The sequence below is a fragment of the Capsicum annuum genome, chromosome 3 (assembly GCF_002878395.1).
Source record: "Capsicum annuum cultivar UCD-10X-F1 chromosome 3, UCD10Xv1.1, whole genome shotgun sequence".
Classification (NCBI taxonomy): domain Eukaryota; kingdom Viridiplantae; phylum Streptophyta; class Magnoliopsida; order Solanales; family Solanaceae; genus Capsicum; species Capsicum annuum.
Window position 1 is genome coordinate 121,881,798 of NC_061113.1, and position 16,374 is coordinate 121,898,171.

The following is a 16,374-nucleotide window of genomic DNA, read 5'->3' on the forward strand; positions in this document are numbered from 1 at the left end:
TGTTGATGTTCTTAGCATGTTATCAAATAGGAGTTTGGCTCATGTTGAAAAAGGATAGTGGGAATTATTGAAGGATATTCATCGCTTGGCCAATCACAGAGTTCGTCTCTTGGACTCCAAGAATGGTGGTATGTTGGTTTAGGAAGTGGTTAGATCATCTCTTGATGGAGAGACTAAGGAGAAGAAAGTGCTAGATCCCATCTTGATAAAAATTAAGAGTGAGGTCGGTAGGCAAAAGGTAATGGTCTTTGAGATCTGTGGTGATGGTACTTTACGGTTCCAAGAAAGCTTATGTGTTCCTAATGTCGATGGTTTGCGACAAAGTATTTTGGTTGAGGCACATGAATCACGCTATGTTCTTCATCCCGGTTTGACAAAATTGTATTATGATCTCAAGGAGATATATTGGTGGAATGGCATATAAAGGGTTTTGGTTGATTTCATAGCCAAGTGCATGGTGTGTTAACAAGTTAAGGTTAAGCACATGACGCTTGGTGGGTTTTATCGAGAAATTGATTTACCTGAATGGAGATGGGAGGTAATCAATATGGATTTCATTACTGGTCTTCCTCGATCTCGAAACCAATTTGATTTAATTTGGGTCATCATGGGTAGGATCACGAAGTCTGTTCACTTCTTGCCAGTGAGGACCACCTTTTTTGGTAGAGGTTATGCGAAATTGTATCTTCAGGAAGTTGTAAAGCTTATGGGGTACCTGTTTTGATTATCTCTAATTGTGGTACGCAGCTTTCATCACACTTCTGATGGTCTTTTTAGAGAGAGTTGGGTATAAAGGTTAGTCTGAGTACTATTTTTCATCTACAGTCGGATGGACAAGTAAAGAGGACGTCATTCAGATATTGGAGGACATGCTTTAGGCATGTGTGATTGATTATGGTGGCAATTAGGTTGAGAATCTACCTTTGGTGGAGTTTTCTTACAACAATAGCTATCATTCTAGTATTGGTATGGCCCCTTTTGAGGTACTGTATGGTAGGAAGTGTAGATATCCTATTGGGTGGTTTGATCTTGGTGATGTAGATGTGTTTGGCCCAGACTTGGTTTATCAGGCTATGGAAAAAGTAAAGGTAATTCAGGATAGGCTTAAGGCTGCCTAAAGTCGCCAAAAGTCCTATGCGGATATAAGGCGTAGAGACTTGGAGTTTGAGGTTGGGGATAGGGTATTATTAAAGGTATCTCCCACGAAGGGGGTTATATAGTTTAATAAGAAGGGGAGGTTCAATCCTCGATTTATTAGTCCTTATGTGCTTCTGCATAGTGTTGGTAATGTAGCTTATGAATTGGAGTTGCCTTCGAGTTTGAGCTCTGTTCATCCGGTATTTCATGTTTCCATGTTAAAGAAGTGCATTGGTGTTCCTTCTTCAATTGTTCCTTTGGAGGGATTTGGTATCTCGAACTCTCTATCTTATGAAGAGGTCCCGACTGAGATATTGGATAGAAAAGTTTATCGGTTGCAGACTAAGGATGGTTCTTCGGTTAAGGTTCTATGGCGGAACCATAAGGTGGAAGAAGCTACATAGAAAGCAAAAGAGGACATGAAGTCTAAGTATCTGCATCTATTTTCTTCTCCTAGGATTTGTATGGAAGGTATGTGTCTTCAACATATCTTTATTTTCTGAGTTTGTTAAAGGAAAGATTAATGTCATTACTTTTTTGTTTATAAACTTTGTTTAAGATTGAAAATATATTTAATAATGAAAATGAATCATGCGTGTGGTTACCCCTACCTTGTCCGTCATTTGGGGATGAATATTTCTAGCAGGGAAGACTAAAATACCTTGGTTTCTGGACCTTAGAAAATTTCCTTGATTTTTGGTCTCTGGACCCAATACGACTTGTGGGTATGAGACGTATTCTGGGGTATCAGTGATATGGTCCATTCGTATGCTGACCAGTATTGGCTGGTTAAATCGATTTTGGTTACTGTAATTAGTATGACTCGATGGTATGAGTCATAATAGTGGATACAGATCATTTGGTTCCTTCACTTAATCTTAAACTTAGTGACTTAGGTTGGATCTGAGTACAAGTAGCTCACCATGATTCGTAAGACAACATACGATTCGTACCTAGGACTCATATGGTGGACAATGCTCAAACCTTCTGGAATTCTATTCTACCAGAGGTACGTTTTATGGGAATCAATCATACACTTGGATACAACTTGGGTTTGGGTGTGTCGTACCTTGATGGTATTGGGTCCAAGGGGAAGGCCTAGGGTACAAGAGGCAGGTACTACTCGGATAGGTTGGGTACGACTCGTAAGGGTCAATCTTACCTTAAGATGGGAATTTAATGTAGTTTAAGTTAGGACAATCTGGACATTTCCCTACTTATCCTAATAAGGTACCACGACTTATATTTCACTTGGGAGGTTATTTTCCCGATTATTTTATTCATAAATACTTATGAAACACTCTTAAATCTTCTTTAGAGTTCTTGGGCAAAGGAAGCTAGGGTTTCATCTTAAGGAGTAAATTAGAGCTTGTCATAGTGATTTCTCTCCATCATCTTCTTGGTTTAAGGCATGTTCTCTTCCCTCATTGTTAGTTTCAACTAAAGGCATGATTTTATACAATGTTTGCATAGTTTGAATCATGTATGGTTTTGGTTTTTCAAATATGATTTGGGGGTTTTGTTTATAAATGCTTGGTTATGGTTATTGGTAATTGGAATTGGTTTTTGAAATACTATGCCCCTAATGTGTTAGATAAAATACCTATAACAATGCTTTTATTATAATATTTGTTTTTCAATGGAACTTATGAATGGTTTAAACTTGGTAAAAGAAGTCCACATGTTATGAATGGTATAAATGGTTTTGGAACGGTTTGGCTTAATAAACATACTTGTGGGGTACATGGGAATCACCCAAGTTAATCGGATATTATGATCTATAGGTATGAAGGAATCCCTTGATCTCGAAAAAGTTTGGCTAAGGACAATACTTGCAGGTTATAGTCTGTATTAGGATACCTCTACTAATGACCTTGGTTAATAATAAATGGATAAAGGTTTAATTGTTTGGTACTAGTTTTAATTGGGCTTATAGAGGGATGTTTAGCAAAGTCGTGGAAGGTGGAGGTTCCGGGGGGACCTAAACTGGAAACTCGTATTTGCTGATATGAGGTTAGTCCTAGAGACAGTGTGCATGATATCATACTTCAAATTTTGGGGGATGTACTAGTCACCCCAGGTTCTTTTCTCCAGTCGTGCAACTTCACGAACTGCAGCCCTTTTATCAGGGGAGATGAACACATATAGCTTGTGGGTGGTTTAGGACGGCAAAGCTACACAGCCCAGGTAAAGATTTTAAAGGCATGCTAAACCCAGTTCCCTTTCCCGACATGATTATAGATATATATTTATATGTATAGTTGTATCGATTATGGATTGTTTTTCTTGGTTTCATAAATGTTATTATTTTTTTTAATTCTGAGTTCATGATAGCGTTCACCCACTAACCTATCTTCGGGAGCCTGCATCCCCACGTGATACAGGACCGTCCATTCTTCTCTCCTGCGTAGTATTTAGACATTTGGGGGTCAGCTTTGGATTGAAGTGGTGAGCTTCATCTGTTCGTAAGGATCTATTTCATGAATGTTATTTATACTTTAATTTACTTATGGATATTGGTTTTGTCTATGGTTAGGGGCATGTCCTATCCGGATTTTGGTATTCTTTAGTTTTAAGGATTTTGTGGAACTACTATGGGTTTGTATCGGCGGGATCGATATCGGTGTCAATCATACTATGGGTATTGGCATTGGGGCTGACATCATTGGACAAAATTTCTCATTGTTCCATCGTATTTCATTTTGGGATTATTTAATTATTAATAAAAGTTATTTGGTTATGGTTGGATCTATGGTGGTTTGACTTGGTATGATTGGACGGGGTGTATAGGATTGTCGAACTCGGTTAGGTCGATCTCAGTAAAGACATATCCCATAGTCTGTAATCGGGATAGTTACGCTATCTTGTTATATATGAAATTCAACCAACTCAGGGCAGGCGATTGAAGGCTGGGATGGGTAATAGGGGTGGTCTCTGGTCCCGGTCAGACTTGGACGCCCATTAAGACAAGGCCCCGAGTTGGGTCTGATCGTTTCATCTAGTCCGGGTTAAGGATTCTAACTCGGAGGGTCCTTCTTTACGATCAGTTCCTATGGTTAGGGAATTTATTAAGGTTTTCCCTGATGATCTTCCTGGTGTTCTTCTCGATAGGGAAATTGATTTAATGATTAATCTTTTTCTGAACACTCATCCTATCTCTATCCCTCTTTATAGAATAGCTCCGATTGAGTTAAAGAAAATTAAGGAGCAGTTAAAGTATCTCCTTGACAAGGGTTTCATCTGCACTAGTGTGTCTCTGTGGGGTACTCTTATTCTTTTCTTGCATAAGAAGGATGGTTCCCTTTGGATGTATTTGATTATCGTTAGTTGAACAAGGTAACTGTGAAGAATAAGTACCCTCTTCCTAGGACTGATGATCTGTTTGACCAACTTCAGGGTGCTAAGTATTTCTCTAAGGTTGACCTCCAATCAGATTATCATTTACTTCAGATTAGGGAGGAGGATATCCCTAAGACTAACTTTCGTACTTGGTATGGCCATTATAAGTTCATGGTCCCCGACGACAATTATGGATCTCTTGAATTGGCTATTCCATTAGTTTTTGGACTTATTCGTGATTGTGTTTATAGATGATATTTTGATATATTCGAAAAGTGAGGTGGATCATGACAATCACCTCCGTGTTGTGTTGCAGACCCTAAAAGATCAGAATTGTACGTTAAGCTTTCGAAGTGTGAGTTTTGGTTGTATGTTGTTACTTTTATGGGCTATGTTGTTTCTAGTAAAGGGATCATGGTGGATCAATAGAAGGTGGCGGTGGTTAAAAAGTCACCTAGACTCATGACTCCAATCAATATTCGAAGCCTCTTGGTTTTAGCGGGTTATTATCAGATCTTTGTGGAGAGTTTTTCGCCGATTGTTGCACCTTTGACTAGGTTGACTCAAAAGAAGGTGAAGTTTCTATGGTCTGATGCTTGTGAAGGGAGTTTTGAGAAGCTAAAAGATAAATTAACTTCTACTCCAATTTTGACTTTGCCTGAGGGTAATGATGGCTTCGTGGTTTATTTTGATACATCCCGTATGGGACTTGGTTGTATTGATTTAGCATAGTAAGGTGGTAAAGTATGCTTCAGGGTAGTTGAAAGTTCATGATAGGTATCCGACTCATGATTTCGAGTTGTTGGATGTGGTGTTTGCATTGAAAACTTGGTTAAGGATATTCACCATTTGACTATTCTTGGAGTTCGTCTCATGTATTCTGAGGATGGTAGTGTGGTTGTGCAAGAGGTGGCGAAGTCATCTCTTAGTGCTGAGATGAAGAAGAAGCATGTGTTAGACCCTATCTTAATGCAACTCAAGAATAATGTGGGTAGGCAGAAGGTGATGTCTTTTGAGATTGGTGGTGATGGTATCTTGAGATACCAAAAAGGGTGTGTGTTCTCGATGTGGATGGACTGTGAGGTAGAATTTTGGCTGAAGCTCATGAGTTACGTTATTAAGTCCATCCTAGATCGACAAGGATGTATCACGACCTTAAGAAGATCTATTGGTGAATACCATGAAGAGGGATGTCACGACCCACTTCCTCAGGTCATGATGGCGTTTGCCCTAACCCACCAGTAGACAAGCCAACCCGTAGTCCGGGATGGCTAGTAACTGACAACTTAACAATACATGGAAAAGAATGCGGAATTAATAATGTAAAGATCAATACATAAGAAATCCAAAACTTGGTGGTATCAGTACAAGAGCCTCTAATATAATAAGAGTACAAACGTGAGTTATCAAGAGAAATACATTGATACACTTATCTCTGAATGCAATATAGAGACTAGTCTAATACATAAGAGAGAGGTGACTAATGCTCCAAAAGTCAGGAGCTCACTCTAAGTCTCTGATCCATGGCTGCTCCGCACGACGCACACATCAATGATGATAACTCGTACTATGATCTACAGGCTGCAGAAGTGTAGTATGAGTACCAAACGAATGGTATTTAGTAGTAAACTACCAACTGATCCTTAAAGATAAAACAAATATATACAACATATAAATAGAAAAGAAACTACACCCAAGAGTCCAAAAATCATCTAACAAGTCAATAAGAATAATAAGGGACAACTATCCTATTCGAGTCCAAGAGTCTAACATAATAAGACTAAGAAAGTATCAGGGTAAACTATCCTAGTCCAGCCACAATCAATAGACGTCAATGTTACACCGTGTATCCTAGGACAACATACGAATGAAGGACAAAAGAAATATATATATATATATAGCAATATACAAGGCGAAGAAACTACTATACAATATGAACAACGAAGGAAGGTATATATGGTAGTACCATAGCTTCATATAGCTAGCTATATATATATATATATATATATATTAATATACAAACACGAGGTCATCTCAAGCATAACTTAATCATCATGTTCTTATTTTAAGCCCTCATTATAATACTACTAGGATTTAATCCTATCATACTCAGGGTTTCTAATTCACATGGCTAGACATGAAATAATGCATAATAATGCAATCATAATATAGAAGAGGTTGAACACATTCCTTAGATCTCGATACCAAATTAATGACCAATCTGTCATAAGCTAGCCATAATAATGATCATAACAATGATAATAACCATATCAATAACAGCGCAAATAATCGGCAACTCCAGAAAACCAAATACCTAGCAGAGCCTATGCGTACCCCGACCACCCCAGGCTCGGAAGGTTTAATCCACATACAACAACACAAGACATATTCATTACCTATATCTTTGCAACCGTCCCATACCGACTGATAGACATAGGTGCATACCAGTGATAAGCGATGCATATGCAAGAATGAATACAAGGTACATAATAAATATCACAACTTGTCATATTATCTTTTGACCTTGTCGGGTATCAACATATCATCATAATATCCTCTGGCCTTGGTGGCCATCAACCTATCCTCATAATGTCCTCCGGCCTTTTCGACATCAACATATCATCATAATATTCTCTGGCCTTGCAGGGCATCAATATATCATCATAATATCCTCCAACCTTGTCGGGCATCAATCATTATAGTATCCTCTTGCCTTGCCGGGTATCATACAATCATGAATATAAATGCACATATATTTATAGTCATATAATAGGTGTATGGGCTCAAGACGTGGCAAAAATAGGGTAAATCTACAAGTCTTCTAGTATACCCATAATCATAATCATATCATCATAAAAACATCTAACTTGTCAATATTTCTCAACTATACATTATTAGATAACCAATGCTTATGCGCTTCAAATCCCTCATTCACTAGTCATCACATGACCTCTAATTATTAGTATAAACATTATACTTCATATAATTTTTATTTGATTGACAGCAACTAACTAGTATTAATCAAGTAGCCAATGCCTAGCATCTAGTCAAGATTTATCACTAGACCATAATTTTCATTTATCCACTAATCATTATTATCAACTAATCATCCTATATTTGTTACTCATTATTAGACAACACATTACAATTTATCATCTAACTATCTTTTATTCAATCACACCATTCACCAGCTAACCATTGTTTACCAACTAATCCTTGTCTATCAACTATTCATCATTATTAACTAGTCGTCTCTTATCTCTAATATCTCTTATTATCTAGACTCATAAAAACACAATTTATAATTTAACAACTAATCGACATCATAAACTAAGTCATCAAGTGCTATAGTCACCTACTAGACAACTAGCTACCACATAGTTTAACCCTTAATTAGGAAGAACAGACATAAGATTGTATTTCAGCTAAAATCACATCAATTATTGATATAATAATCATTAATGTACTAAATATATGCATGCCATCACCAGTATTTAATTAGTGGAACAAAAAACATCACACCAAATCATCTTCTGTCCCATATCAAAGAGATGTGTATAAAAACATAAATATGCATATTCATAATCTGTTAAAGCATCCTTTATAATGATAAACACTTCTCAAATATCCAATAAATATCATAATACGGCCCTTAGCCTAAAAATTTCTCCAGAATAATCTCAACATCATAATCACGACCTTAGGCCATACATATATCCAGAACTCATATCAATAATCATATTTATAAGCCATAGCATACCTCTAATCATCTCACATATAGGAGGCATCTCACATACAGGAGGAATAATACCAATAAGCATGTAATCATCTCTCACATAGGAGGCATAATATCAATAAGCATGTAATCATCTCTAAGATATCTCATATCAATAGGTCATACATCATGACTTATGAGGAATGTCAGCTCTCTCAGCCAATTTTCATATCTAAGAGAAAGTAGCATTTGTACTGGCCAATATCATATCTAAGAGGAATATCATCTCTATAGGCCCGATAATCATACCTAAAAGGAAATAGCATCCCTATAGGCCAACTTCATATCTAAAGGAAAATAGCACCTCTATAGGCCAACATCGTATCTAAGACAAAATAACATCTCTATAGGCCAACATAATATCTAAGAGGAAATAACATCTCTATAGGCTAACATCACTTTTAAGAGGAATATCATCTTTATAGGCCAACATCGTATCTAAGAGGAAATAACATCTCTATAGGCCAACATCATATCTAATAAGAAATAGCATCTCTATAGGCCAACATTATATCTAAGAGGAATATCATCTCTATAGGCCCAACAATCATAACTAAGAGAAAATAGCATCTCTAGAGGCCAACATAGTATCTAAGAGCAATATCATCTGTATAGGCTAACATCATAACTAAGAGGAATAGTATCTTTATTCACCAAGTCACGAAGTAACCTTATATTAAGGTTTACTAGTCTCAAAAATGTACAACATCCGCAACTAAGTCCATGATAACGCGTAACTCACTCTCATGTTTGGGGGGTGAGGCATTCGTCATCAATAACTCAACTAGAGTTGGGGTCGAATCCACAAGGAGCGAATTATAAATTTCAAGGCCTATGGGTGCTCTAATTACTAACAGGTTAACCAAAATAATAAGAAACACAACATGTAAAATAAAATGGGGGGATTTGATTGTAACAATTTTTAATTAACAATGCACGTATTTGACACTTTTTTATTTAAAATCAAGATATAAGGTGATCTTGGGATTATGTCCTAAAGGTAAAGCGTGTGGGTAAATAATGGTTTAACATAAAGCTTAGTTATTACTTACTAATCGGATAGGTCAAAATTCATTGTGGTAAATCTTTTAATAAAACCACAGCGATTTCACCCGTTGGCTGTTTTGAGCACTTAACAGGTGTGCATTTCATAATCACCTAAAACCTCAATGAAGTATCCCTATTTCTAGGATGATGCTATTGACCTGATTTACACTTCAAATACACTTATTTCTAATATTGTAAAAGGTAGTAAACCATAGGCTCAATTGTCCACTATTGCCTTGTGCCCCTATAACACTTTTTCAAGGATGTTATGGGTTACCTCTATTTCACCTTCATCCCTCTTTCAATGATGATGAAGGGCTTATAGATTTTGGGATTTTCACCCATCAAACCCATTTGGAGATTTAGGGTTTTCACCCACAAATTCCAACTCATAAATTCAAGCAATGGTGGAATCCATACTCAACAACTAAAACTCATGCAAACACAACAAAACCCACACGCCATTAAACTTTAGTTCAACATAATCCTAAGACTAAATTACTTAGATACTAATGAAGAAATTAAATAGGGATATACCATGAGGATTATCCAAAGCATTCTTTCTTCTCAAAATTACTAAGAAATCAAGCCTCCACACTTAGTTACATACTTGCCCAATTAGGGTTTCTTGCTTTTAATTCAAAAATATATGTGAAGTAAGCAATACCCAAATATGAAAGGGTTTTTGCCTATATAACGTTTGGGATTCATCCAAGAGAAATTACAAAACTGCTCTAGGTCATACTCCCGCTTAGCGTGATCGCGTAAGATTGTCTGTGATCGCAGCCAATGTGACTGTGGTTGTGTTCCATGATCGCATTTTCTTGACCTTTTTGAGTGACCGTGATCGCAGCCAAAGGTCCGCGGTCGTAGTAACTGAGACTGGACTACTCCAGCTCTCCAGTTGCACTCCTTTTATCTCCAATCCACATTATTTCACCTTCTCAACTATATATGTGCAAAATATGGATATTAGTTCATTTAAATCATGATGATGTCTCATTTTATTATACAAAACGTGGTGGCATGCAAAAAATTTTAGTGCAAACCAGTGGTAAAATCACCACTCATCAACACCCCCAACTTAAAATCTTGCTTGTCCTCAAGCAACACCACAATTTACTATGAGACAATTTCATATGTATATTCACACTCTATTACCCAATAACCATGATGACTCCAACTTGATTACTACCACAAAAAGTTCTTCACATATGGGCAAAATTATTTTTTACCGACGCCCTTTAATATAAAATGGGATAATGGAGGATGCAATAGACTCTGAGGAGCAACCATGTGACAAATACTACTCACTTTAGAAATGACACATTATTTGAATACAACCATGTTATACTTCTTTTTATCTCATTGTGAGGAAGATTACAAAATCACCTACCTTAACTTGTTCATATGTCTTCTCACAAGAAAGAAGATTTTACACACCTAGTTACCAATCATGCAACAAGGAATTTTAAGTGCAAATATACGCTCTCTCTCTCTCTCTCAATAAATTCTCCATGTTAACAAGTTTCATCCCATAGGCTTTCCCCTCTTTTCAATCGCCACTACAATGACCACACTTGGTTAGGAATCACAAAGGAGTTATTGAGCTTGAAATATAGGTTAAGGGCGAGGTAGTATATCAACTTGGTATAATAGGGCTAAAACCTCCTTAGACTTCTACATCATACTCTCTTCACTTTTTGTTATTGGGCCACATCTTTTTCTTTTACTACTTTGCCTATTTTTCCTTTTCTTGGTTTTCCCACTTTTCTATTTTTTCTCTCTTTTTTATGCATAGATAATGTCTTTCTTTCCTTTGTGGGATCTTTTCTTTCTTCAAATAAAAATGCCTTATTAGTTTAAACTCGTAGGCACCTTCTTATGAATTTGTGGCCCAACTATATCTCTTTTAATTTCCACCACCCCCAACTTAGGCTTTTAGCCTCAACTTAAGAGGACGAATAGAAGGGTCACAGATTGTAATGTACTTGCCAAAGAAAAGTCAAAACGCTTAAAGAGGGTGACTAGGGGTAACTTCTATGTATTATTAGGCTTTTTGGGCTAAAGTGCGCTTCCAATGCCACAAGATGGCCTATGATTATTTTATCAACCAAGCACAATCAAAATTTAACTTTGAAAGACTAATGGGGCAAGTTCTAGATAGTACAAGTACACATGAGATGTAGACAAATAAGCTCACACACATGACATTTGAATTTTGTCAAAGGGGTTCAATTATTCCTCCCGCTCGAGACAAAGATGGAGTAATCACTATTCTTTTGAAGTAAATATTTGAATTCATAGAAAGAGGAAAAGCTTTGCTACAAGGTTGCTCATGTCCATGCCCTCGAATTTTGAAAAATTATCGAATGGAGGGGGTCATTTATTTTATATCTACACCACGAGTAATTTGCTAGTCAAGGTAACAACCCAAGTTATTGTCGCACATTATGGCTCAAATACGGGCAAACCACCCACATGGCTACTCAAACTTTGCCAATGCATATGAATGCAATCCTAAATCATCAATGCGACAGGTACTCATACTTTCCTTGCATTGACCATGACGCCACTGATACTCAGACTTTCTCTACATCTATGGTTAAAAGCCAAACCACGTCACTCAATCTATCATAGGAAAAAGCTCGTCGATTAAAACTTAACCAAAGTAACAAACTAAGAAGAAAGTAACTAATCTATGAAAATATAGACACCATTAGAGTGACCGAATATTACAACCTAAATAGAACTAAGAATCATCAAAAAGAGCAGAAAAGTATGCCAAAATATAAATAATACAGGACCAAATCAAATAAATAAGGAGAAACCCCCAACTGAAAAGGTAGCAGTATCCCCACTACATAAATAACCAAGGATCAAAGAGAAAAGGGTGCTCCCTGAAACCGTATTAAGTGATGCTTTCACTCTCGAATTTTGCATCATTACTATTTTCATCAAGATCAGTCTACTTGGCTGGGGCCTCATCGTTGCCCTCCACCCAAGAGAAAAGAAGTATATCTTAAGGTTTTAGGACTTTTCATAGGCCCTTCACCCCTTCCACATCTTGATAAAAAAGTCATTCCTCTTTTTCTCTCTTGTAAACATTTTTTCATGTGCAATTCAAAGGTCTCAGTATGACTCTGCCAAAGAGGAGTAGGCTTTCTCAAGCTTATTAATGGTAGTTCTTGCTTCTTTTGGTCCTCTCTGTACTTCTCATAATCGGTACGTGACATATATGAATGATGGTTGGTGGAAGGCTCACCCATTCCTTGGGGTAAACTAGACACAAGTTGTTCCAATCTCCTTAAAAGATCTGATAGTGGTTGTCCTATGAGACTCAGACTCAATACCTGTCGACTTTTCCAAGTCAATTTTTCACTTCTTTCCTTTGCCAGGTGCACCCTCTTCTTGAATCCTTAAGGGGTAGATGGGAGCACCAGAACGTACCCATGTATCACTAGCATTCTATTCAATCCTCGCTCTTCTACAAAGCTGAGTAATCAAAAAAGGGAAGAGGAGATGTGTACCACATTGGTTCTTGAAGTGAACCATTTCATTGACTACAAGCTAACCAACATCCAAAGGAATATCATCTAGAATACAAGAAACCATTTAAGCACACTGATCTAGAACTTTTGTCATATGGGTGCATAGTGAGACTTGGCTACAAATAATGTGCAACCATATCCAAGCCTCGAAAATTAAGCCGTTCATGGAGATGTTACTTTTAGTCTTTGCCTAAGGGACTTCTTTTCCGGGGAATAGATGTTGTGCCAACCAAATCCCTATTTTATACCCTTTTTCTTTGAATTCACCCATGTCTGCATATTGGAGCTCATAAACATCCTTGATTTTCTTAGCCCTAACTTTCACTGGTTTGCGCTGAATCTTAATATTCATATTGAATAGGTCCGAGAAGGATACTTCACTGATGTTGGCATAAAATTCATGGACCCATTGTTCATTTTCAACTTAGGGATCTGAGGCAAAGCACTGCCACCCTATGGCTTCAAATTTTTCATGAAATTTTGGTAGTTTCTGTGGCATATTCTCCAAGCAAATACCTCTTTTTGGGAGCAGCTTTGTTCTCATAAGATCACTGTAGTAGTGAGTGTGGCACTCAAGTGCCATAAATTGGATGTGATTATACTTGTCCATGATGTTGCCCTGAAAACACTAGGCACAATTATATCAACCAATCATATTTTATCATGCAAATTGTACCTCATTGTTCACTAAAGCTCATTGGAAAAGGTGCTTGATAAAGCAAAGCTAAAAATTTGAGAGTGTAGGATTTTTGGCATGGCAGGGAACTGGACCCGATTACCACGATCGCGGGCTATGACCACGAGCACGTGGCCACGAGCGCAAACCGTGATCGTGGTTGCGATACCTGAGGCTGGTTTTATGCCATCTCTCTATGTTCAAATCTCTTCCAAGTTTTTAGGTTACTATCATGTTCTATAACATGGATTCACATGAAGACCAATTTAACAATGCAAATAAGTGTTTGAATGTACCCTTTTGAATGCAAATATCACTATTGAAAGATCATTTGGGCAAAAGGTCAAACACTTGGTGTGCACATCTCATTTCTCTATATTTTTCACACATTATTGGGTACTCTAGATTTCCCCACTTGTGTACAAACCTTGTTCAAGAAACCAACATAAAACCAACACTAAGTATGAAAACATGGAAAGCATAACAATCAAAACACTAGGCCCTCTCTTAATTATGCATTCTAGGGGCTATTTTTAAAAATAAAAACATGAATACATGATACCTACTGGAGTTGGGATGCAAGAGGGAGGATTCAAGGATATTGGTGGAGAGATCACAAACTTGGTTAGAATCTATCCCAAATTAGAGAGTACAATCATGAAAGGGAGAGTGAGGAAAATAAGGGAAATTGGGGATTAAGATACTAAAGTAACCGTGACCTCATTCAGGTGGCCGCAATCATGGACACGCGGGTAGTTGTGATCGTGAACATGTGGGTGGATGTGATCACAATTGTGGATGGCAATTGCAGTAATTGAGAGCAATTTTTCTCCCTTGTTATCCTTTGTTCAGCATTTTGTTCAATTATTACCAATTTTCCCATGTTCAGTTTTTAATGCAAAATTGCACACTTCCCCCTTTCCAAGATCGTACAATGCACTCCATAGTGCCACAAATGAATGAGTTATTAATGTGCAAAATCTAAAATCTATACTATAGAAACATAAAAAAAGGATACAAGCCACTTTCATGACATTTGTGGGTTGCCTCCCACATAGCACCTTAGTTATCATCATGGCATAACGCTTTTCTCCTCTAATGCTCAAGGTGGGTCGTCAAGCCCCTCCTCTTTCACCTTCTCACTTTCAACATCCACCACAGATACCACTTGAAGATCCAACGGTTTACTTCTTTGTCTTGTAAATTTTGAAAGAAACCTCATCCTCTTGCACCCTAAACTTATTTCCCCTATCTCTATATCGATAGTGGCCCTTCAGGTTGCCAAGAAAGGATGACCAAGGATAATAGATACCTTCTTGTCAATTTCACAATCCAATACTATGAATTCCACTGGAAGTATAAACTTGTCCACTTTAACAAGGACATCAAACAAAATTCCCACCGTCCTTGTAATGGACCAGTCCGCCATTAAAAGTCGCATAGAGGTCGGTGTAGGGGCATCCAATCTGAGATTTTTGTAGATAACAAAAGGCATTAAGTTAATGCTCGTACCAAGGTCACATAAAGCTTTTGAAAACTCATGTGTTCCAATTGTACAAGGAATAGCGAATGCTCCGGTGTCATCTTTATTTTCCGTAACCTTACTATCCATGATAGCACTATACCTATGAGTGACCTCAATGGTGTCACCTTCAACAAGCTTCATTTTGGACATCAACGTTTTCATTAACTTAGAGTATCCCATGATCTCTTGGATCGCCTTAAGCAATGGGATGTTCATCGATAGATTTCTAAGTTTTGCCATAAACATTCTCAATTTGTCACCTTTCTCTTTATTAGGTAATCGTTGAGGGGATAGGGGAAGAACTTGGATTGTTAGACTTGATTCACTTTATGTCTTTTTAATCTCAACCACTTCTTCGTCACTTTCATCGGTTTCCTTCTCATCATTTTCTTCTTGACTTTGAGATAACACCTTTTTTGCTTTAGCTTTAGGCATTTTCTCACTCAATCCTCCTGTAGAGGGTTCATCAATTGTTTTTCCACTCCTTATGACAATTTCTAGGACTTGAGCATCATTCTTTGGATTTACAATCGTATCACGATGGAGTCCACCTCTACGCCTAGAATTTAGTTACATAGAGATTTTCCCAATTTGAGTTTCCAATTGCTTGATAAAGGTGGAGTGATACACCACAGTTTGAGATAGTTGAGAGAAGTCACCTTTAAACTCACGGACCAATTTTCTGTACCTTCCACTCTATTCGATATTCATGATAACACATCCTCGATCTTGAGCTTTTTGGGGTCGATGGCACTTGACTCCTTGGCCTTAGCTCAATCATGAGGGGAGACATAATGATCAGAATCACGCTCATGATCTCTCCAATTCTATCCCACTCGTGGTCCATCTAACCTTGATTCCTACCTTGCCTTTGATTGTTGGGGAGGGAAACCCTCGAGTAGTTAGCCAAATACCAGATTTACTTATCCAACTTCATTGCTTCTTCATCAACTTCATAATATTTTGATGCTACAGTATTTACCGCTTTCATGGGTGCACCCATAATATGCTTTGTCAAGAGTTCAAATCGGGTCATCATTTTGACCATGGTGCCTCCCTTCTCTTCATTCCTCTTTCTTTGTTCATTATCAATTATGAAAGTAGTGGAAGGGATCTTAGGAACTTCAGTATCCTGGGTATGCGAACCCCAGTTTTGCTTTGACACTTCTCCAATTAATAGAAAGGCCGAATGGTGGTGAATCTTCACTATGGAGCCACCCACCATTTTATTTAATGGATAAATGGAACAGTAGAAGATCTCTAGAAGTATTTTATCCGGGAATTCATGATTTGGGCACTGGGCCAATTTTCATTAAATCGATCC

The 16,374-nt window shown here is 37.5% G+C and overlaps 1 protein-coding gene across 1 annotated transcript; it reads right to left on the reverse strand.

Annotated features, from left to right (window-relative positions):
- Positions 1-14,798: 14,798 nt before the first annotated feature.
- Positions 14,799-15,266, reverse strand: LOC107865244. Its single transcript, XM_016711556.2, has one exon. It carries the CDS (start codon positions 15,264-15,266, stop codon positions 14,799-14,801), a length of 468 nt encoding a protein of 155 aa, XP_016567042.2.
- Between the last annotated feature and the right edge of the window lie 1,108 nt (positions 15,267-16,374).

Bases quoted from the DNA above. Each gene is read 5' to 3' on its own strand.
- LOC107865244 (XM_016711556.2), bottom strand. From the start codon at position 15,266: ATGAACATCCCATTGCTTAAGGCGATCCAAGAGATCATGGGATACTCT.